This window comes from Micropterus dolomieu, linkage group LG14 (assembly GCF_021292245.1).
Source record: "Micropterus dolomieu isolate WLL.071019.BEF.003 ecotype Adirondacks linkage group LG14, ASM2129224v1, whole genome shotgun sequence".
NCBI lineage: Eukaryota > Metazoa > Chordata > Actinopteri > Centrarchiformes > Centrarchidae > Micropterus > Micropterus dolomieu.
In genome coordinates, this window is record NC_060163.1 from 3701554 (window position 1) to 3725423 (window position 23870).

Here is a 23870-nt window from a genome sequence, read left to right on the forward strand (position 1 = left end):
AAGTTCAGGGGTCCAGCATTTGGTCCCCACAAAGCTGTTAGACCCCAAAAGTATAGTGGAATATCACTAACATAGAACCCCCCCCCCTCTCACCACTACCACTTTTTTATATGAAAAGAAGACATTGGTAAACAGGCTGCCATTATTTTTTGGTAATGGTAGGCTAATCTTGTTTGTTTATTGCCCTCTCTTGCACACACACACCACAGGGAGAGAGAGAGAGAGAGTATGTGCACGTGCTTGTGTGCGTTTTCAATTCAGGCGCATAACAATGTAAACACATCATTTCAACTGGAATATCTACAGTCAGTGTGCCATTTTCTTGATATCACTGTGCCTTCTTTCCAGCAAACTCCTGCCACGCCTGAAACTGAATGGCACTCTCAGATCAGTGACGGCGTTCCATTTAACGCAAACAATATTTCAACATCACAAATGAGAATTTTTTTTTTTCTGCAGAGCGCGCTTTTCCTCCACCTGTGCCCCCGCCTGCCAGTGCGCGCATTCACTGCATGCGGCCGCGCGCATCGCGCCTCGTGAATCCTAATAGTGAGTAGAGCCGCAGAGCTGGGTGGCATCGCTGGACGCCCGGTGCCAGACTGGAGCAGCAAGTCCATTACGAGCCGTTAGTGAGAATACAACTGCCGCCTGTCTGGGAGTGCACCAGCCCTCGCGTTTGGATACGGAGTCCATCATCAATAGATCACTGTTGCTCATTATCATCAACGTTTCATTTCTATGAGGACATTCGGCAGATCCGTATTGTCTTTTTACCAAGTTGGATCGCTTTCATCTTCTTTCTATACTGTCCACTTTTTGTTCTCAACACTGAGTCTTGCTTCAGGACAGATATTCTCTGGTGCGTCAAAGCTGCGCGGTTCGGAGTTTCCTAACCCTTTAAATGTGCAGAAAAAATGATCTCCAGTCGCTGTAAGTGTGTTTTATTGTCTTCTCATTAACAGACTTCCAACATTTAGTTTTATATTTGCACGGAAAACCTTTAATTTGGAAGAATCCGTGCCGTAGTTCTGCTCAGGGTGTGTGGGATGGAGAGCGAAGTAACCCTGCGTCAAGCTCAACACAGTTACCCTGAACACGACCGGAAATGCTGTCGTTATGTAAAGAAATTAAAAGCACAGATTAAAGAACAACTAAAACAGAACAATTAATCAAAATAGGCATGTTCAGTAAAATAATAAGGTTAGTAATTCTTCCAAATATTATTAAATTACGTGATGTTTTAGGCTACACCAAAATAATAGAAGAGTTTGAGTTAAACCAATACGGACACCAATTAGATATGCTATCATCAAATTCTTATTTGGCTAGTAGGTCTCAATTTGAGAACTGGGAGTCTCTTTAAACGGTCTCTTGTATACAGTTACATCATTTGCACCTTTTGCTCTCAGTCTTTATTTGTCATCATTGACAGGGAGGTGTCACAAAATAACATTTAAACATTTGAAACTCCTGAAATTAAATCATATGTCCAATGCCTCCATTTAAGTTTTGTACGCATACATAAAAAGACACTGAAGTAAACAAAGAAGATTTCACAGCCTACACAGGAAGTCTTTTATTCCGTTTTATTATCGTCATTTATAACTTGACGCTGGTCCCTTGCAGTGACGGGGATCGGAGACTCGCCACCTGGCTATGCGAGTTTCTGAGTTGCAAGGCGTCTCCAGGTGTTGGTCTGATCCCACAGCTGCTCCACCTCATTAATCTATGCTTTCTGTTTTTCTCTTCCCACACAGGAATTTTACTGAAAAGGTCATGTGTGACTTTCCGTGGTAAGAACGGGATGCCCGCACTGTGAAACGGCGCAGGGTGGATGGATGGATGTGTCCGTTCTGGGGCGCACAGGAATAATACAGTGAACTGACAGAGCATCAGTGTTCTGATCGTCTCTTTTGCCTGGAGTTCATCCTTTTTGGCCATCTCTGGAATTGTTGCGTCTAGTGGTGGGAACGTGCAGCATTTATTCCTCAGGCTTTGATCACCTGCTATGTGTTTGGAGTGGAAAATACCTGGTGGAAGGTGTACAGCTGGATCCAGTCTGGAAGGACAGGACATTTGCTACTGATAAAACTCCGTTTCTTCTTAATTTCCTTTTTAATCTGTGCGTAATGTACGTGGAATGAAGACAGAGGATGGATATAATTTGGGAAATATTGATCCTACTCCAAGCCAATTTTATTGTCTGCATATCAGGTGAGTTATGGGCGTCATTTGTGTGTTTGTGGCAGGGGCATCACGTAAATCTAAGAAGGAATTGTTATTAACTTCTTGAAATCCTGTGAGGTGGCTGGGGTGGGCTTTTGGGTTTGTAGGAATAACAGATTCATTCAGAAGAAATGCTGCACAGGACACACTGTGGCAGGTGGAGAGAAAATTGCAAAATGTAGCCTACCCTAGATTGTGTGCCTGGCATGAAATTATCCTGTTGTTTTAGTCTTTGGTTACCTAAAGATCTTTAAACGCCTGTGTGGCAGTGTGTGTGTGTGTGTGTGTGTGTGTGTGTGTGTGTGTGACTGAAGACAGGACTGGATGCGCAGGCTTCTGACGCACGCATGACATGGGTGGTCTTTTTTAATGCAAGTCACAATGATTCTTTATTTTTTTGTTTTTTTGTTTTTTTGGTGTTTTGTTGCCCCACACATGCGCGTGTAAGCCCGAATCCGCTCTCCCTTGCCCTCCCCGTCATTATGAAGTCTGTAGAGCGAAACAATTCAATCGGAGTTATGATTTAAATGTATTTTTTTTTATAAAAGCTGCACCGGTGAGAGCACGGCACTCTGCCGTGTGATGAGCAGATGCGCTGCGCCGCTGTAGGTCAAGCTGTTCTAAATGCTCTTTGCGCGCTCTGCAGGCAGATGCGTCTGAGACTTTGGCGTTAATCAGTGGAGGAATGCGTTCCCTCACTTCACTGGGTTACTTTGTAAAAGACCGATTTTATGCCGTGCTCCTGTTAGTGTGTTTTAAACTATGTTTATAGTGTTATAGTCTTACTGTTGTGAAAAAAGTCACAGTTTCACCCATTTTCACTGCGAATTGTGCAAATGTGTCCCAGTTTTTGTTTAAAAACCAACCTGCTGTTCACATGTGCCTAAAACAGGAGATGCTACAATTTGGATAAAAGTTGCAGATACAATATCGGAGTGTTTATCATTCATTTTGAAATTAATAAAGCTAAATAAATAAAAAATAAAGTACATCCGTGCATGCTAGAGACATACATGGTGCTCATCCCATGTATTGTATTGTACAGGCACACAAGGCTCTGTAGTTTGGCCCTCAGCTTGTCAGAGAGAAGAGGTTTGTATGTATCAACCACTCTAGGTCAGTGGCCTAGCCCCACCCTCCAGTTTTGATTGGTTTTTCCTTAAGGATAATTGAGGCAAGACAACCTGATGATTGTTATTTTTTGGGAAATTATACAGTTAATAGGTGTAAATGATTATGTTTCATTAAATTCTTAATGAGGGTGTACTGTATATACTGATACTGTATGTGCCACCATCGTGGCAGACAGACAAAAGAGGAAGTGGATTAAGAAACATTTAACCTTTTAATTTATATCCATGCAGATGTCACTGTAAGACTGTTAAATAATTTGTTGAATATCTTGAGTGAACGTTCTGTAGTCTGAGGAAACAACCCTGATGATGTCATCAGTTATCTTGGTTTGGGAGAGAGTTTGGCTTCAGATTTTTGAGAGACAGCCTTCATTACCGGAGGTGTGGAGTTAGAGGCAGGGGAAGTCGAATGAAAGATGCTATTGACTTGCATTACTGGATGTGTCGGATCTCCTGTTTTTGAAGCTTGACTCATTCTCAAGGACTGAACATCAGGAAATCCAGGCCTCTGTTGTTTCAATTCTTTTTTTTTACATGCATTATATTTATTTCTATCTCATAACATTTTTATACGGTAAACATTCATTAAAAGGTGAGATTTCAGTCTTAACTCAATTTTGAGCAAATATGTATGTATTACTGTGTTTTGGCTTTGTAGGGCAGTGTACATGTTCAAACTTTCCAGACTTCTCATCCATAAAAGCTGAGCTTGATGATTGAAAGCTCCAGAAAAGCGAGTAAGTGCGCCTTGAGTGGAGATTGTTTTGTGAACAGCTGGTTGCAAGAATGAATTGTCATTCTCAATTTTCATTTTTTTTTTGCAATTTGAATTCATTTCATTCCATTTCCATTTGCGGGACCGGTCATTTCTCCGCTTGGTTGCCTGCATTAACTTGAAGTACCAGTGTGCAATAGTGCAACAAAAAGCTTTCATGTGGACATAATGCTTGGTATTGTAGCATTTTCATTGGAGTATTTTGTTTTAGTTTTATTTTTACAAATATGTGATGGGATGCAGCTCATTTATCAGCCAATTGATTTTCTGTAGCTTGCTTCAGGCTAAACTACATATATCTACAGGCATGATAATGCAACTAAATCAGATTTCAAGGCAGGCTATTATCTGGCACAGTTGAGCCTGCATTGTGGACATGAAAGTCTCCTTAGTGCCAAGACTCTAATCTGTGATGTAATCAAGAAGCAAAGCTTGGCATTGCTCCAATAACAGGAGACTGATTCTGTGGGCACAGTGACAGCACCCTTAGTTGATTTTCTGAGGACAAGGCGCTACAGTCATTATTCCAAAGCTATGGTTTTCAAAATTTGACACTGCTGGCCCCACGTCAGACACCCCTCCACCACGACAATTCCATAGGGGATTTTGACAGAAAATATATTGTCGCCATGCATTCAGTGAGTTCCAATGTGGGATACAACCCATTTTATAGTCTACATCTGTTTATATTTCGCCACCATTAAAAGCAGAATTAGCTATTAGACGTTCCTGTTAGTTCCAGTACACCCATGCTTGATTACTTTTATACTGAAGAACACTTAAAACCATGGAGAAAATGATACCCCCAGAAAGTGTAGGCTGAATTTGAACATGTGTGTTTTGACTGAATTTTGGTGCAAATTGCAACAATTACGGACCGAGGGCGTTAAAGTACCTTAACTGGCTCCATGAGTGTGAGCAGGCCAAATCAGCAGCCAATTCTGATATATCTTTAAATCTTTAATCTGCATTAATAGAATTTGTTTAGGGGGCACACAAACAAGTTGTAAACACAAAACCAAGAATGTACACTTTCAAGTTGTTATGGCTAATGGGTCAGCAACCAGTTGCTCTGTTTCGGTCTCCAGTAATTCGTGCAAAGAATAACTGGCTGTTTAGCAGCTAAATGCCCCACTATGTTCACCAGCTAGTTCTTAACTTTCTCTGTGTGCTGTGTGGTGCTGAGCAGGCAGCGGGCAGTAGGTTTATCAGAGCTTGTTGTGGCAGGAAACAAGGTAGTTGAGAGCTGTGAGCAAAACAGTAACGTTGGGGGCTGTAAATCCAAAAACAATGTACTGAAAGATGTTAAAATGCTCTGTGGAGCTGAGGGGAACTGTAAGTTGATGCTCTTTGAGTTCTTCACTGCAAACAGCACTTTTCACATACACATAGTGATTTGGTCCATTGTTAATATATAGATTGTGGGCAAAGCAGCTTTAATCAGATACCAGGACTTGAATAAGTAAAAGAATGAGTGGAAACACGCACGCTCGGGAACTGAAGTACTTTGTAGTGCACCCTCCAGTATTGTGGCACCTTGAGGAAAAAAAACACCCACTTGGAAGTGAGTATATGTGAACTGGCACACCCAAAGTCTTCAGGGTCATTAAAGACAAAGGAGCCTACCTCCTTTTATCTGGGACTATGTCTTCTGTCATTTCTGGCTCCAGTGACAACTCTTCAGAGTGAGATCTGTGGATTATCCAGAGTATTAGAGAAATTATTTCTTGACAGATATTTTGAGTTTTTTTAAATGTAATTTTTCATTGATTGCAAATTCACCTCCACTGTACTGGGTTGGAGGCTGAAATCCGTACTCTCATAAGGCCAGAGTCAGGTGATATGGGTTAGAGGTCTGGGGATTTTTCACATGTACAATTTCCTGTAACATTTTGATCGTTTGCCCTGGCTGTAAATTAAAAACCTCCAGCAGGGTGGCCCCGCTGGACTGATGTTAATGTAGGGTCAATCTCATCTGGAGTCTCAACTCTCAAGCCTCATGCTCAATTTTGATTTGTCAAGATCTTTTATTTCCTTCTCCCCTTCTTTTGTGAAAAATGAGGGGAGCAAAGACTGTAGCTGCAATCCATTGTTTTTAATTTAAGTGAACATCGTTTCCTGTGGTCACAGGAAGCACTGGGGTTTATGGGAAATTATGTCCTCTTATTTTGATAATCCATTGTTCCAACAGAGCTGCAGACATGAGATAGAGGGAAGTAATCATCTTGACTATGGTGTCATTTAATTATGGACTCCTAATTATAAACCATGGTTTCATGGTTATCTAAAAATGGTCCTTTTGATGTTACATAGGCCATACATATAAAATGTTTGAAGTTGAACCTCCTCCACAGCCTCTATTTTAATCCACAATGTTTGTGTCATCTGGGTCATATTCATTTTATAATTGGACTGGACTCAGCTGTAATTCTTTATTTTACGGCCACCCAAACAGTAGCAAATATTAGTAAAAGTGAGCCAGAGGACTTAAGGTTTCTTTCAGATGATCTTGAAATACAATGTAATATTAATCAGGATAGAGGAAGCCTCATATCTGCCCACGTGGTATCCCACAGATGTAGCCTATCTATAGATGCAAAATATAAAACAGTTTAAAGCACGGCCAGATTAAGCTACTATAGGGCCCAGGGGCAAAAATAACATGTTGGCCCCCTATTGGCCCCCTGTTTTTCCTTCTAATGTAGGGCACAGCCATAATTTATGAGCTAAATGCATCATTAACAGGCTCCTTCTGACGACATTTCTATTATCTTTGAACAATTGTGTTATTTATATAATCACATCCATTAATAAAAACACAACCATTTGTAACAGTACATAAAACGCCTTTTTGTTGTGGGAATTTGTGTACTAACTAATGCTGCAGGCCATCACACAACAGCATCAGAGAAGCAGAGATTGCATGCACTAAAAAAAAGAGTGTTCATGTACCCAGAGCGTGATCTAAAGTTAGACTGTTTTTTTTATTTTTTATTTTAAAGGTATCGGTCCTATTTACAGAATTATCAATACTCAAAACACTTAGTATTAATAGTATGGATATTTTAGGTGTCGATCATTTCTATTACACATAACCATTGTGAAATATAAAAATATTGGCTGCCTCAGAAAATAGAAAATATGCATTTACATTTCTGAAACCCAGCAGCGTTATTTGTGATGCCAAGGATGGGTGATTTAAAGTAAATGGGCTAAGACATGCAAAATCATTGGTATGATCCTTTATGGCCCAAATCATTTAATTATAGCAATTACTTTACAAATCAATTGACACACACCAAGGCCTCTTGATGACCAGGGTCTGAGGCTCTGGGCTAGTTTCTTGATTTGCCCAGTTAGTAATTCAGCCATGATGTAAAGTAGCAGAGTGAGAAGAACCAACCCAAATGATGTTTTGGTACGTCAAAGTTTAATTAAGAACAATCATCAGCATTAAGTGGCATTGAATTAGTCTCAGTTTCAGCTTCTTGATGATTAGAGCCTTACTTTTTCTAGTTTGTAGTTTGGGGAGATATATTTAATGATTTTGAATATTGACTAAACTGTCTTCCATTTTAAATCCAATCAGGGTGCCTTTAGGCCAAATTGTTGCTCTAATGACCAAATCAAAGATCAGAAATTCAGACTAGGCAAATATTCATAAGAGTCTGGCTGTTTCAGATATTCCAGAGGAGAAAAAAAAAAAGAGTATTGATTTTTGGTTTTGACTCCAGTTGTGTCGAGATCTATAAAGACTTGTTGTGTGTGCTTTTACACAGTTTATTTCTTTCATGGCAAAAGGCCAGAGCAGGAATATGTTGTCGTAGTGCTGTGTTAGAGCACACATTCACAGGAACGATTTTCACCTCTCCTCTATTACAGTTTTTTTTGTTTTTTTTCCTGCACCATTTGTTTGCTTTCTCTGCCCGGAAGTGCTCAGAAAGCCAGTTCTAAACAGGATTTGACATTATGTGCCAGGTAAACAGTTTTGTCTGCTGTTCTCTATCTGTTCAGGCACAGAAATGCTGTTCTTTCCACTCACTTTGCCTTAACATGTTCTCAGCAGAAATCCTCCTATCTCCATACTGTGACAGATTGGTATGAAAGGATTGATTCTCTATTTTTCTGCCTTGTTTATGTAATGCTCCTCTAAGAACAAAATACAGAAGGAAGGGTAGATGATTTTTTTTTAAACAAACCAGCTTGTTTGAAAAAATTCTTTGTTTTATGGATAGCAGATTGAGCCACTTGACAGGCATGTTTTTTTGCTGTGCCCCTGTACTTCACATGTTTCTATTCCAGCACTATCATTAGGGAATAACAAATACTGAATGCTGGAATGCTTCCTGTGGGAAGTCAAAAAGAACTGGCACAAAGCGGGACAGACATATTAAGTACACTAGTGAAGAGGGGAATACGAGATGCAGGTATGAATCAGGGCGGGGAGGTAATGCGGGAAACACAGGAACAGGAAACCTAGAATATGATATGAGAACCAAATGGTGAGCATAGTGCATTAAGACAAGAAATACCAACTGAGAGAAAACAATTATTAGAGATAGGATGTAAGAGTGTCTTTCAGAGTTTGGCTTGATTGACTTATGACTTGACTTGGAATTGCCCTCAGGGACTTCAGTCTCGACTTGTGATCAGGGATTGGCCCAAAATACTTAGAAGCAGCTTTGCTGAACGGTTGTTTGCAGCCGGATGTTCTGTTCATGTTGTTCCGCCTGGTCATTGAGACTCGTGTCCAGGGTCCCTGACATTGTTCCCCACAACTGCCACGTGACGTCATTCGTCATTCCGGTCTTCCTCTGTCTTTAGGGTGCACCAGCTAAAAACCTTATGGTGTCGAATGGTTTGTGGCGCTCAAAGGGCCTTGTGGCTTCAAAAAGTCAGACTTTTTTGTGACGTGAATTGAATGTGGCATTGCAATCATGACAGTGGCAAAAAACTGAGGTAAAACCCCACCAGAAAATTTTTTTCTCTTTGCCCTCTGACCCCAAAGGATACATAATCTTTGAAGTAAACCAAATAAAGGGGTTGCTTTATTAGTAGATATTTCTGCTTTTTTAGTTGTGTGAGCAGTAAAAAAAAAAGTACTTAAATATCTATATGGTCCCTAGAGAAAGGCTTAATGCATACATTCCTCTTAAATAATGACTTATGAGCTAATCTTAATGCTTCATTCATTCACAACTCTCTCTCTCTCATTTACTCTCTCTTCCTGCCTCTCTGAACCGCTAACTATGGGCGTTCACTCTTCACAGCCAATCATGTAGTCGCTGTCAAATTTTAAATGTGTTCTCTGCTGCTGTCAGCTGCCTTTTCAGTGTGAAATCGCTGTGGCCTTCCTCCATCCTATTCCCCTCCTGCTCATCAGATCCAGGCCCAGCTCAAGCTCAGAACTCCTCTCCTCATCACATCCAGATCTTCAGCATTTTCTCCATGCATTCATCACCGCAACCAGGGTCTAGACTCCATTGGGGTTGTTTCTATTGCACTACGGCTTCACCACCCCGTTTAAATACCAACTCATCACAATGGGGTCTAATCGCCAAAGACTGTTCTCAGACTCATTGTAGACATGTCAGTAAATTATCATCGTTCACTCAGATGAAGTCTCTCATGACGCTCTGAAACACAATGTAGTTTTCTCTGCATCGTTGTCAGCTTTCGTGTTCTTTTGCTGAGCATAAACAGGGATTTATCCTTTGTTCATATAACTTGAGAATTCACTCTGGCATGCTGAATAGACATTTGTGCTGTCAGCTTTAGTGCTACAGCAGCGTTTTATGTCAGCTGCGTGTGTGTCTGTCTCCTGTGCCAATTGGACAGCCTATTTAGGAGCTGGCCGTTTTTTCAGTTCTTAAACTCATCCTCCTTCCTCTTTTAACCAATGTGAGCATTCCCTTTCTGCCCTCCAGAGCTGATGCCAAAATGGCACTTCAGCTTGCAGAACATGTTTGACAGGATGATCGAAAGTTTATAAAATCTACTATTCAATTCTACTGAAGTAGCATTGAAGTTGCAAAGGCATTGAATAAGTCCCCACCTGACACATTACTTGAAAAATTCAAAGCAAGCTGTGCAAGGCAAGTATTGGCTTCAAGGCAAAGCAATATCAACACCTGATTGCTGCCAGGGACGGAGGCGCATTAGTAGCTCTGCTTCCTCTGCTGAACCTTATTTTGTGAGCAACTGTGACCACTGCAGATAATCACACCTTACCTTCAGAGAAAAAGGTGGCCTCGGGGTAGCTTAGAAATTTAAATGGGATGATGAAATCATAGGGTAGAGGCCTTTGGTGTATTTGTGACAATAACACGTGTCTCCACCAGCCGACCATATGCCACCAACCAAACATCCGTGTTACTGAGATGTCTGCAATCACTCCCTCCTCTGCTCTGAGTGCATGTATCTTATGTTGCAACCCCCAGTGGCACATGGCACTTGTAGTGTGTTTCTGCTTGAATCTCAGCCCACCCCGGTCAGTGTCAGTGTGTGTGTGCTGCCCTTTTGCTACGCTTGTGAGCACCAACAGTCTGTGAGAGTCAATTTTTATTGGTCTAAAAGAAAGCAGCCCATCCTCACCAGAAAAACAGCCGTATAGGTCGATTGTCCGCGTAAGGAGGTGGTCGGAATGGATGGATTTCACCCAGGAGACCAAGGTTTGAATCCCGTGCGAAACCAAGTCAACCTTGACTTACATTGAACTTTCAAATATATAGTGTTACTGACTTACCTCACAAAGTACCTAAACCTCAAACTGTGACTGTTTCAAAATGTTAACCACGTGTTTAACATCATATGATTTACGTAACGTACTTAAGGTCTGGTACGACTGTCGCTGGACTGTACTCTGCAACTGTCATATATGTGCAGTTTGGCACATCAAAACTCCCACATCCATCCTGCCATGTGTCAGGAAATGTCACTGGCCCATTTCTCTCTAGAAAGTTTTATTACCTTTGTCTCCCATCAGTCAGTACATCATGGCTACTTATCATGACTGCTTACCAAGTCCTGTGTGTGCTATAGGCATCATGCATTTCATATGATGCAGTGCTACATGATGCTGCCAGTGTGTGTTGCGTTTAGGATTACAATTATGACTAAGTTTGTTAGGGCAAGACTTGTGGTTGGTTAGCGTTTAGGGTTTGGTCTGAGGATTTCTCTTGTCACATTAAGCAGGGCATATGCTGTACGATTTGAGCCACTTTCTGACCCGATTTTCGAGCTGCATGACCCACTTTAGAGGCGGGATGAATTTCATAGGGCGTCATTTGCCGTGAGGTGTACAGCGGGGAGCAAGGACCGAACGACTGCTGTCAGACGATCAGATGAATTTCTGACGTCCAAATTTTGGTTGGCCATCGTCAGGCTGTCACACAGTTGAATCAGAGCCACAAGTGGATTCCCCACAATTAGTGTTTTATTTTCTCACAGCGCCTGCGTGAAGTGGTGAACGGCGTCTGAAAGTGCCATGGCGACACAATGCTAGATATCAAGTTAACAATCTATAGGCTACAGTAAAACGTAGCTAGCTTACATACCATTCTCTCTGCAAAATTAACATATCATGCTGTCGACGTTTACCCAGTCACCTGGTCCATATACACCAGTGCCTCTTTTCTTTGGAACATTTCACCACACGTATTATTATTAAGGTGATTTCTGCCTTGTTAGTATTATTGCTAGCAAACAAACTTCTTTCAATTTGCATGTTATGCCATGAGAAAAAGATAAATTGATTGCTGATGTTTCCACCTATGATTGCAAGTTTTCTGTGTTGTCTGTTTTATAACCTAACAGTGATTGTTTAAAAGGTGGTGAATGCCCCCTTTCATCTTAGATGCTTAGATGGCCACTTTTTCACTTGACCTTTAAGCCTTTTACAGCCTACAACTTTACTGTTTTGGGTCAGTCTCAGTGCTTGTTTGCAGCATCGGGCAACATTTTTTGGCAACAAAGCTCTAAAAACCCAAACCTAGCTTTAGCTTTTTATTGTTAGCTTTTAGCAAAGTTAGCAACTAGCAAATATATTTAGTCATTTAAGTGTTGTCTGAGGAATAATTTAGTGGAAAGTACTAATAGAAAGTTTAGTTTAAGTTTAGGACTTAGGTTTAGGGTTAATTATAGGATACGAGATTGAATGATGTCAATAAGATTAGATGAGCAATAACAACTTTATTGTTATTGAACAAGTACAGTACAAGAAAATGCAGTTTGCGTCTAACCAGAAGTGCAAAAAGGTTGGCAGAAAATTAAGTATAAGCATATGTATGTACAAGTGGAAAATACAGATGTGCAATTAATGCAAATGCATTACATATGGCAATTCTAAATGTGCAGAGGAAAGTTTACAGTAAGTCCTCACAAGTATATAGTGGTTCAAATGTGTGTGTGCATGTGTGTGAGTGACCACCTTGACTATCCCCAAGCAGCCGTAGCTCATCACATCTGCTGCTCAGGAATCTGAAGTCTATCAGCCAGCTGGAGTGAGACGACCTCCATGCCAGCTGTAATTTACCACGGGGAGATGGGATGGGGAATGTGTATAGGTGTGTGTGAATGTGTTGTATTTGTGAGGGATTGACGCGGCCAGAAAGAGCAAACTGAGTAAGTCAGTGATGGGGACTGGCAGAGGACAGAAAGAAGAGAGGCTGTGGTGTTGGCGGTGATATGGAAGCATCATACTGCAGGTGGACAGTGAGTTTTCATGAGCACCAACCAAAAAGCAGCCCTGCCTGCTCAATACCACAGCACCATCCAAGTGCCCCAATTCACTCTCCATCACATGCAGGCCCTGTCAGGGAAGCCAAATCTCCAGCTGCTAATCTGATAATCCTATGCAGATGTGTGTCCTGCAGCAGGAACAGGGATAGTGTGTGTTTGTGTGAGGGAGATGGAGAGTAAGTGAGTGTGTTCTACAGTTAGTGGGTGAGTGATACAGAGACGCAGAGAGCTGGTGTTTATCCAGGCTTCACTTTCCCTTCTCTTTCTGTGACAGTAGCTGTTTGTTTTGCCATGTCACCAGTTCTTCTGGAAGAGTCTGCGCCGGTGTTTACACAATCTGCCGAGAGTTTAACACAGCAAATATACTGTGTGTGGTGATTTCTTCAATCTGAAGAAAGCCGATATCACATTTTTAGTATATATGGTCCTGAGAAAGTGATGTTATAAGCTCTATTCATCGTGTGGATCAGTTTGCATCCAGAAAGATTTCCTTTGGGAATGAACGACAACAAATCCCTATGGAAATTAGGTATTATGGTTTCCATTAATCATTGTGATTGTTTTCTGTCCTTCCGTGGTTACAGTATCAACAGGGACTGCTGGTGCATCATGACTTTCCACTGTGGATATTTGCTGACATGTAAATGATATTTGAAAAGACAAAGAAGGAAAAGGTAGCTTGTGTCTCATTCACGCAATATTGGCAGAATGAAAAGAACAAAAAAACTCCTGTTCCGTCTTGGGTGCATTATTCCAGCCATGTAGTGGCACCAGATAAATAGCCTAAATTACCTACTTTGTTAGAGTCTCATGTCCATGGCAGCTGGAAAATGATCATGTGAAATTTAAGTTTATTTGGAAATCCTTCAGGATTAGGTTAATGTTGGTGATGTCTGTAGTTTTACCAGAGTCAATGAAGACCTGGAGGTAGCAATCAGCCCATAGTCAGAATTGCCACAATTATAAAGATAAGAATCAGGGAGAAAAACACCAGATATAAATAACTCTCTGTCTCTCTTATTTTTCTGCTGATCAATTATATATATTGTAACACTTGTGTAGTTATTGTGGGCGATATTGTAACTGTCCCAATACCTCTGACTCAGAAGTCCGACCAGGAAGCTGACATGTTGATTCATAATTATCTTAATTATGTAATTGATGTGGCATAAAGCGTAGGCCACAGCTGATTTACTGAGTCAAAGGCAGAATAACACTTTCTGTTTGACAGCTAAAACTGAAACTTCTTCCATTTTACAAGATCTTTTTTTTTTTTTACAGTTCTAACCCACAGGAAGTCAAGTAAACACGGTTCTTATATTCATAGAACACTGCTATCATCTATCCATTCCATCCATATACAGAAAACCATTGGACCTACAAAACAAAACAAAAATAATAATTAATAATAATTTCTATTGGATTTTTCTCTCCACAAAATATTAATATTCTCATACCAATTATGCCATTTCTGAGTCCCATTATTCTGAAAATAACCTATGGCATGCCTAGCTAATATGTTGTTAGTTTGCCATAAGGCTGGAAATGAAAACCCAAGGCTAAGGGGCCTTTTTGTTGCAGTCGAGCTGAGTTGTGCATTGGCCTTTAAGAGTCAATTACTGTGAGTCTTATGGATCTTATTAAACAACACCTCACATGTCATGTCATTGTAAATAACCATTACAAAGCTATTTTACAAAAGTGACTTTAGGTGTGTTTTAAGTTGCACTGTGTGCGTGTTCTGTGGTAAATAAATCTTAAATGACTAAGTATGGTAAACTGTCAGGGCACTACAGTAGACTTTACTCACCGTAGCTGTTCTTGGCTCAGTGTATGTGTGCTGAGACGGAGCAGACTGTAGCGTGGCTGTTATACACTGTGGTAAGTACAGTGTCTAATCACTGGCGCAGGTACACAGGGTTTTATGGCTCTCAGCTCTAAAGGATCAGAGGCCACAGAGGACAAACCTACTCACCTTCTTTAAACCCACCTCAATTATTGATGGCTGCTTCCTCTTCTCTGCTTGACTTTTCCTTTCTCTAGCTCAACAACAAACATAATAATGCATTTCTTCTTTTTTTGGAGCTCAGTGGAGCAAAAATGGTGACAATTTGTAGAGATGAGAAGCGAGAGGGAGGGGAGAAACTGGGCAAACAGAGTGTGTTCTTGTCAAGTCAGATTCAGTGTGATCAGTGATCCCTAAACACTCAGCCACTTCTTTATGGCTTTCCTGAATACACCTCTGACCCCATCCTGGTACCTGGACACCACCCTGTTGAACCAAATATACCTATTAGTGGTTAGAGAGTTTGTCCTATCAGATACTGGATTAGTTTTCAGTGACACAGAGATCAACCGAATACAATTATTGTTAAATTAAAGCTGCAATATGCAACTTTTTAACATTTAAATAATGATTGTCTGCTTTCAAGCCTGCATTCCTTTTGCCTGAAAATATATTTTCACTGAGGTTTGGGGATGTGTAGAAAAAAACGGTCTGGAACATCACTCACAGGTTTCTGAAAGGGACTTGTTGAAGCCTGGATTTAGGTTTACCGCTGCTGCCATCTTGTCAGTGTTTACTTTGTAGCCTGAAAACTTGGGCAAAGAGAGACAGGAGCCTTCCCTTAGTTTTTAAATCTCAGAGAGCTGTCAGTCAAAGCAAACACAAGCCCTCTTCAAAACTCCAAAACACATGTCAGAAGAAGTGAAATTAGTAGTTCAGACCCAACTTAAGGTGGAAACAAAATTGACTGAGGTTGTTTTCCCTGTCGCTCACAGTTTTTCTGCAACCTGCACACAGACTGTATTATATGGACTGTATTTTAAAGCCTTTTTACACTGGCTTTTCTGCCACTTGAGATGGTATAAGTAACCAGTCATATGAGTGCATCCAGGGTTTAGCTCTTCCACTAAGGTGGGGCCATATAAAAAGAACCCATAGCAACAAGTTAATTCACAAGGAAAAATGCCTGATTCCTCCTCAGATGTGTGAATATGCAGCTTTTGTCATTGTTACACCATTGTACATTCAATATCTTCAGGTTGTATGCTGTAGGTTGGTTTGCCAAAACAAGCAATTTGGAAACATCACCATAGGGTTCTGGATTTTGTTTTCACTTTTTAAACATTTTATTGCCTGATTCATAAACAAAATAATGGCAAGATTAATTAATAATAATCATTCATTTCAGCCCTAAACAAAGTATAGCAATGATAATAAATGATAATACCAGAGATAACAATCTTGCTTCCAGAACAATCAGTTCATCACTGAAATTCATACAAGCTGCTAACACTAATAAGAGTATCAATTAATCATGACTGTTGTGTTGTTAATTGAGGGACTGGGACCAACACATTCTCTGTTACTGTTAGCTAACAACATCCACTTCAGTTAGGTATGCCAGAAACTGCAGGTAACGTTAAGTAAAGATAATTGTATGGCTCTTGGAGTATGTGTGTCTGTGAGAGATAAAAATGGTGTCAAGCACAAAGCCCAATGTGAGGCAAAAAATCTGAACCAATTCAAATCAATGGATGATGCCTTCATTTTGTAGCATCTGTTGTTTTATACACTCCGATTCTTAGGACCGAGAATGTCTCCAAAAGTTTTATCATTGTAGCTGCCAGCAATGTCAGCAGGATAATAAGCAGGACATGTATCAAAGTTTCACTCATCCTGCTCTTCAAAGTCTGAACACAGTAACTACATACTAGATGGCGCCACAAATGGCTGCCTCTGTGTGTTGGTGCTCATTGCCTTGTCTTGTTTTCTCTGTTCATTCAATTCAAATAATTCATTGCTTTGCTGTAGGACTTGGAGCATTAACATGAGGTTAACAATTCCAGCAGATGTATAGAGTTTAGCTGGGCTTTTTCTTAATAGTTAATTGACGCATGGAAAAAGATACGTACCTGTAATGAACGATGGAGTATAACAATCCAAATAAAGTGTATTTTATTAGCGTGAATATTATCCACAGGCATTGTCTGCATTCTTTTGAGGTCAAATTGTGGGGTTTGACTGAGTGACTGGTGCCTCCTGAGCTAGCACATGATGATAGAGTAGTACCGGGACAGCATATTGCCTGCTGCATTTTGGATAGGAAACCAATTGGTTTGGTTAGATTCAGTCTTCAGGGCCCAGATCTTTCACTTTGTGACACAGAGGCAAATATGCCCTGGCACACACACACACACACTCTCACACACACACACACACACACACACTCTGCAGCTGGGGCTATTAAAGAGAGGCACCAATAGGAGCTTGGTGAGAGATAATTGTCTCATAAGTCAGTAAGCACAGCTGTTGGCAAGGTCAAGTTTCATTTATGGACGCACGTCGCACTCTCAGTTATGTCGCTCTGTCTTTTCCAATCTGTCTTTCTACTTCCTCTCTCTTTTTCTATCTGTTTGAGCCTGTTCTGTACCTGTCCTGCTCCCCGTCACTCCCCACCATCCTTCCCTTCTTCTCTCTTTCTGCATGGTTGGGCTTCAGGATTGCTTGTGCCCTTCAATGAATATTAATAAAAGAGTTTGGATATTATATGAAAATGAACTGTTTATTTACTGAGTCTCTCTCTTTTGGCTTTATGGGAGGTTGGCAGGGGCTGGATGCCAGACTCCCAAGTATGAGAGTGAGATAGACCGGTGCTATGCTAAATAGGATTCAGGTCAGTAAGAGGCTGTGGCCAATCGGATCTGTCATATGGCTTTAGAGGAGCCCTCTCTTTTCCAAACAACACTACAGCAAATCATGGTTTTCTTTGGCACTGGGTGATGAATGGAGGATCTCAAGTGGTTCTGGCTTTGTCTCAGTGGTACAAGGCTTCAAATTTGGTTTGGCTAGTCTTTCAAGTAATTTAAGTATGTTTATTTGTCAAGAGGCGGGAACCTCTCAAATAATTGTATAGTTTACTGAAGTCAAAGTAGCATGATGGAAAATGCTATGTTACGGCTATACTGCTTTACTAAAAGTTTTGGCAGTAAAATGTAATCCAACATTTCGATAACAAAAAGTACTTAGAAAAGCATATTTTGGTGTCAGCCCAATTTGTAGAGTTTATGGGATTTCCATGGTTTCAGAACAGTTTACTGTAACAAGGAAAGGAAAGAAGAAAGAACAAAGAGAGGAAACTAAGGAAGACAACTAAAGGGAACAATAAAATAATTAGGAAGGACAGAGGGAATGAAAACAAAAATCTAAAGAAACAGAGAGAGAGAGAGAGAGAGAGAGGGAGACATGGGATGACTAGATACACATGGAAGGGAAAAACACTGAAGCACTGTCATGGTCAAAACAAATGTGATATTGGCTGCGACAAGGAACCAAAGCTGTAAGATAAATGTATTGGACTTGAATGTTTAATGTTTCCCTCATACAGTATAGTGGAGACAATATCAGCACTTCAAAACTGAACTTAAGTATGATACCTGAGTAATGTACTTTCCACCTCTACTGACTGACGATTATTTTACGTTCTGGAAGTTTGACCAGTTTCCAGTGTAAGTCAGCTTATCCCCAGACTTTTCTTGAATCGACTGATGTTATCCTGTTTCATTTATTTTCTACCACTTCAATAGGGTTAGCTGACAAAGCTGCTGACAGTAGAGACATCCAAATATGTCTATGTGAGGGCTGACATTGTGACAGGCTGACAGAAACACAAAGTACACATTTACATTGGGTCCAGACCGATCTTGAAATATGTAGTGTAGAAAGAGTTGACGAGAGCATATTGTCATCTGCTGAGCCCTGCCTGTCTGTGAGCTTCTATACTTAGACTCAAGACCTGTATAGAGTTGACATATGACAATCCAAACTTGCACTGTACTGTTGCTGCAGACCAATAACACGAGCGAACAAGTTCGAAATACCCAGGATATCTTCTCGTTATCTGGCTTCACAAACCTAACAGCCGCGATCAGGCTCAGCATTATCAACTCAGAAAGTCAACTCAGGGTTTCCCAATCAAGCTATTGCGCGTTCACATAAAAAGGGGCAGTGTTTGCAGTAGATGACAATTGACAAACATGGACAAGTCGACTGACAGCAGAGTGTCATATTTTAGAAACGAAGAGCAAACTATAACATCAGACAAATATGAAGAAGTTAAAAACATATAATCAAGGCTAAAGCAACACAGCTGAAGCTGCCACATGCAGGAAAAGGACCGAAAAGCTGCGTGAATGTGAAAGTTAATGGGCTTATAATGTTATTGCCCCATCATTAGATCTGACTATAATTACATTTGTGTTTTCCATTAAATGAATGTGTTGCTTAGATGTATTTTTATGGACTGTATGATGTTAGTTTTCAGTCTGCACCTGCAATGGCAATGTGTCATCATTTCAACATTAAAAGCAGCGGGCACTGAACAAGTGGTTGCTCCAGCTCTCTTTCAAGAATTGAACACACCCAAAAATGTTCCAAACATTGTTTTAAATTAACTTCATAAAGCAAAACGGAAAATCCATTCATGCCATAAAAAGTGCTCATATAGTGGTTGAAAATATAATATCACAAAGAAATGGAACCCAGTGTTATAATAAACAAATTCATATTAAAGTTAATTTAGATAACAAATATATGCTCATAATATTTAGCCTCACATAAAAAGAGAAATTAAACCATGTCTTTTAACAGCCGCGACAGGATGAAATGTATTTTAAAAAATATTTCAAAACACTAGGTAGGCTTAAGTTCATTTCTCAAAAGTACAACAAGTACAAGGCTTGAGTGCTTCAATCAAACTCTGTTGTTTGATGATATTGGTACAAAAGCATCTGGCATCACCCACAGCATAAAAGCAGCCTATAAAACAGTCAGTGGGATATTCTGTGAATGGTAATGCCATTTTCCAAGAGAGCGGATCGGTCAGAAGGTGGTGCGTTAATAGAGCTGATCTCTTATCTCGAGCATTACCTGCTCAGGTTAGCTGTTCAAGATATCATGACGATGTATCCTCGTTGGACTGAAAATCCAGGGTTAATCCCGAAGTTACCTTTTTAATGTCAAATCCTGCTTCGTAGTACATGCCTCCAGTTTAACATGGAATGGAGACAAATCATTTTTCTTATAGATTTTCTGATCATCACTTGGCCATTGTTCTGTAGGCAATTCAATAGCCTCACTCATTTATGCAGTTTATTAGATCACTTTACACTGCCTGCTGGGAGGAGTTCACGCAAATGTCTCATGGTATTAAATGAACTGATGATCATAACCAATGACCTGGTACCATTAGGACCGTTACAGACAATTTGTTTTCATGCAGTTTCTGCTAGAGAAACCGGATAACCGGATTTCATGGCCATGCATATGCATTTTACTGAGACAAAGTTATTATTGTTAGTGTCTATTAGACTGCTGGTAGATGTCAATAGGGATCAACATGGTTCTTTGAAATCCTCTGTTTGAAACAGTTGACACAAAATCAAAAGGCCATAAAGAAATTACAAACTAAAAGTGCTTTGATGTAGGCTGGAGAAAGATAAAAGCTGGTCAATTGAGGGTGTATCAGACAATGACATGGTGGCTGACAACAACTGAGAAGGTGTAAGATCCATTTTGATAATGAATGTTACATCGAGGTCTGTTCAAGGTTGACTCAAACCCTTTTTACTGTGTACCGTGTTTTTATTGACTGCATGCAGCTTCACGTACACAGCTTATGTTAAACTATAGGAATCTTCTCTGTGCTTGAGAAGAAGCGTTTTTCCTGCGCAAGCAAACAAGCAGTGGCCTTCTTTTTTCTGTTTATAGTCAGCTGAAGACTTTTTAATGCACTTTAATGCAAGTTTCCAAAATTGACTTGCTTCAGACATGTCTCCCTTTGGCCTGCAATCTTCATGTGACAACTCGTCATTAAAGGGATGGTAAATGACTGTAATCCAATGTACCCTTTGTCAACTTCAGCGAGTATTTCCGCTTAGTTCACTAGCTCTCCATTTGCTCTGAAACAGCCCTAGCTCTGTAAATGGGAAACAAAGACAGTGGTGTGGACCTTCCCCACAACATTGTTCCATCCAGTCAGCAACAGGTGACAGAGAGAGAGTTCTATACACCAGCACATTCAAACGTGATGGACTCTAGGCTCTGTGAAGAAGGACAGATGGATGAGAAACAGCCAAAGAGGAAAAGGTCTGAAGAGTATAAACAGCTTCTGAGGGAGTACTGAAGGGAGGGTTGTTTGGTAGAAGAGATCAAACTGCTAAACAATCTTTCTGCAGAATCACTTACTCTCCCTTGTAGTTGTTTCAGCATCACATTTTTCAGTCAGTTTTTAATTGGTTTCCATGCCCAGAGAAAAGGTCATATTAAGAAGTATAGAAAAGCATTTAGAAATACTTTAAGGTCTTAGCAGTACGCAACATGGATTCATCTTCTACCTCACACACTACTTAATTGATAGTTTAAACGTCATACCTTTATTGTACCCTGCCTACACTGTCTATCTACACAGCTCTGGGACCCAATAAAATGGAAAATGGCAATCCATCAACCCCTCCTCCCATATCCCACCTCCTGCAGCGTCTCGTCTGCATTTCCCTTTATAGATTGGAGGCATTTCTTTTCTGCTGATGTCAGGAAGTGTGTTTTGGGGCCAGGGCCAGACATTGTGAGAAATGGGACAGTGCTTCTTATGCTGCTTCTTTCTCTCTCACTCTCTTCTGATGAGCCACAGGAAGTGATTATTTCTAATCTATTGGCCACCACTTCCTATTCAGCAATGACAGAAGCTTACATAATTATATGGAGTCTGGAGTGGTGCCACCACAATACAGAGTAGCCAATCAGTGCTCCTGTTATTGTTGGGTGGGTTAGGCTTTATCTAATTTTTTTTTTTTTTTGCACACTGCCTACCCATCTATAAAGTAAAGAAAGCCATAAAACGGCATATACACATACACAGCATATAAATAAGTGACAGAAAGTCACATTTACAAACCTTTTTTAAACATATTTTTTATTCCATGTTAATGTTAAATTATTAATTGATAACCTAAAGACATTGCCTACCACCTTTCTGAATCAATTATCTTTTTATTGACTGTTCCTTCAAATGTTTTACTACTCTTTAGAGTAGATTTTTATTAATTTATTTATAGCACCTAGCAACTGCAAGCGGATCATGGACTTCCTGACGGACAGGAAGCAGAACTTGAAGCTGGGAAAACATGGGTGTTTCTCAAAACCAAGAATGCAAAGAATGGACTCTTGGGGAAGAATGAACTTGCAATGTCACGAGCACATAAAACGCTGCTGACGGTTGCGATGCGTTCTTGCTGCATTGCTTGCCGCCTGCATTGCTCTAATTATTATAACAGTCAGGCTTCATCCCCCAAAACAAAAAGCTCAGAATCAGGTTTATTGTAGGTTTTAACTTACCAAGATATATTTGCACATAAAAAATTATATAAAATAAAAGCAAATACTGTGACCACAACTCTACTCAACTCTGTCCACTAGCAATGCAAATATAATAATAATATTAACAACAATAATAATAATAAAGGAAAGACAGTCCCCTTTCATACTATTTCTGATCATTTTTCCTGAAGTTTCACAAGACCAGATTTTTTTGTACATCACCATTTTTATGTACATCATCAAGATGTCTCTTGATTTAAGTTAAAATATTACTAAATTGCTCAGAATGTACTGACAGAATAACAGTGGTACGAATGTTAAAGCCATCATACAGCTGTGGGTCTTTCTTCTGCCGTTGTTGCTGGAGTCTGCTGTGTTGGCTGAGGGCTCTCTGAGCTGATCTGGAAGGCCGGCTCGTTAGCTTCCCCCCGCGGGCTGGTTTGCTAGCTCCCTCCACTGACGGTTGCGGAGCGTCACAACTCCGAAAAACGTTTGAGCACATTTTCGAGTTGGCCATCATTTTTAGTAAAACTACCAATATTCAACATCTACACAGCTGATTTCTCGCCTCAAACCTTATCAGAAGTGGATTTAGTGATGAAATAACGTATGAAAATAGTGCAAAATGTTCTGTTGTTGGCTTCTCTCAGCTTTTTTCAGCCGCTCGCTTGAATGCCGAAATGAATGCTGGGATCTCTCTGCCGTCCACACAAGTTCACACAAATTACCAACCGATGCATCCTCGGTAAAATGGGTGAGTCAAGAACATTTACGGGATTTTAAACCGTTCTTGCCAAAATGCAAACTTGTGTATTGGGACAGTACTAGGGCCACAAAAGATGACGTTTCACAAGAACACAAGAACACAAGTACACAAGTACACACTGGGGCACCATCATCTCCTGTGACCTCAAGTGGGAGCTGAACATCACCTCCATCACCAAAAACAGCAGAAGATGTACTTCCTGCGGCAGCTGAAGAAGTTCAGCCAGCCAAAGTCAATGACGGTGCACTTCTACACCGCCATCAGTGAGTCCATCCTCAGCTCCTCCCTCACCATCTGGTACGCTACTGCCACCGCCAGGGACAAAGGCAGACTGCAGCGTATCGGTCCGTCTGCTGAGAAGGTGATTGGTTGCAACCTTCCATCCCTCCAGGACCCGTCCCACCCCCGATACAAACTGTTACAGTCACTCCCCACCAAAACCGTCTTGGTTAGTCTTTCCACTGTTCCAACATTCACTAACTCTGGTTTGGTCAAAATAAACCCTTAATTCAGTTAGAATTAAGAGTTACAGTTAGATGTGAAAATATTCTGTCTCTCTGATGCCTGACCTCTCTCTCGCTCCACTCCTGCTTGATGCCTCTCCCCGCCTGAACCCGATGTGTCTTTCTTGTCCCTGGAGTCAGAGTGCTGGCCACAGCCACTGTACATGACCTGGGTACTGTATTCCCTGTCGTTGTCAAACTGGCCTCCGTCGGTGTCAGAGGCTAAGCCCGGTTCTGTTGCCCACACGCCCTGCTCTGGTTCTGCTGCCCATTCAGGACTCAGCTAATAGGACCTATAAGTTAGCTGCACGTTTAACTGAGCTAGCAAGCTAATGTCAGTTAACAGCAG

General features: G+C 40.7%; 1 protein-coding gene across 1 annotated transcript in view; it reads left to right on the plus strand.

The window, feature by feature from the left end:
* The first annotated feature begins 287 nt into the window (after positions 1–287).
* ca10a (carbonic anhydrase Xa) overlaps positions 288–23870 on the plus strand; it is a 275302-nt gene continuing 251719 nt past the window's right edge. The window contains exons 1-2 of the mRNA XM_046069523.1: positions 288–930; positions 1758–2214. Coding sequence (XP_045925479.1) covers positions 2154–2214 — 61 coding nt within the window. The 5' untranslated portion in view covers positions 288–930; positions 1758–2153. The remainder of the gene's footprint in view (positions 931–1757; positions 2215–23870) is intronic.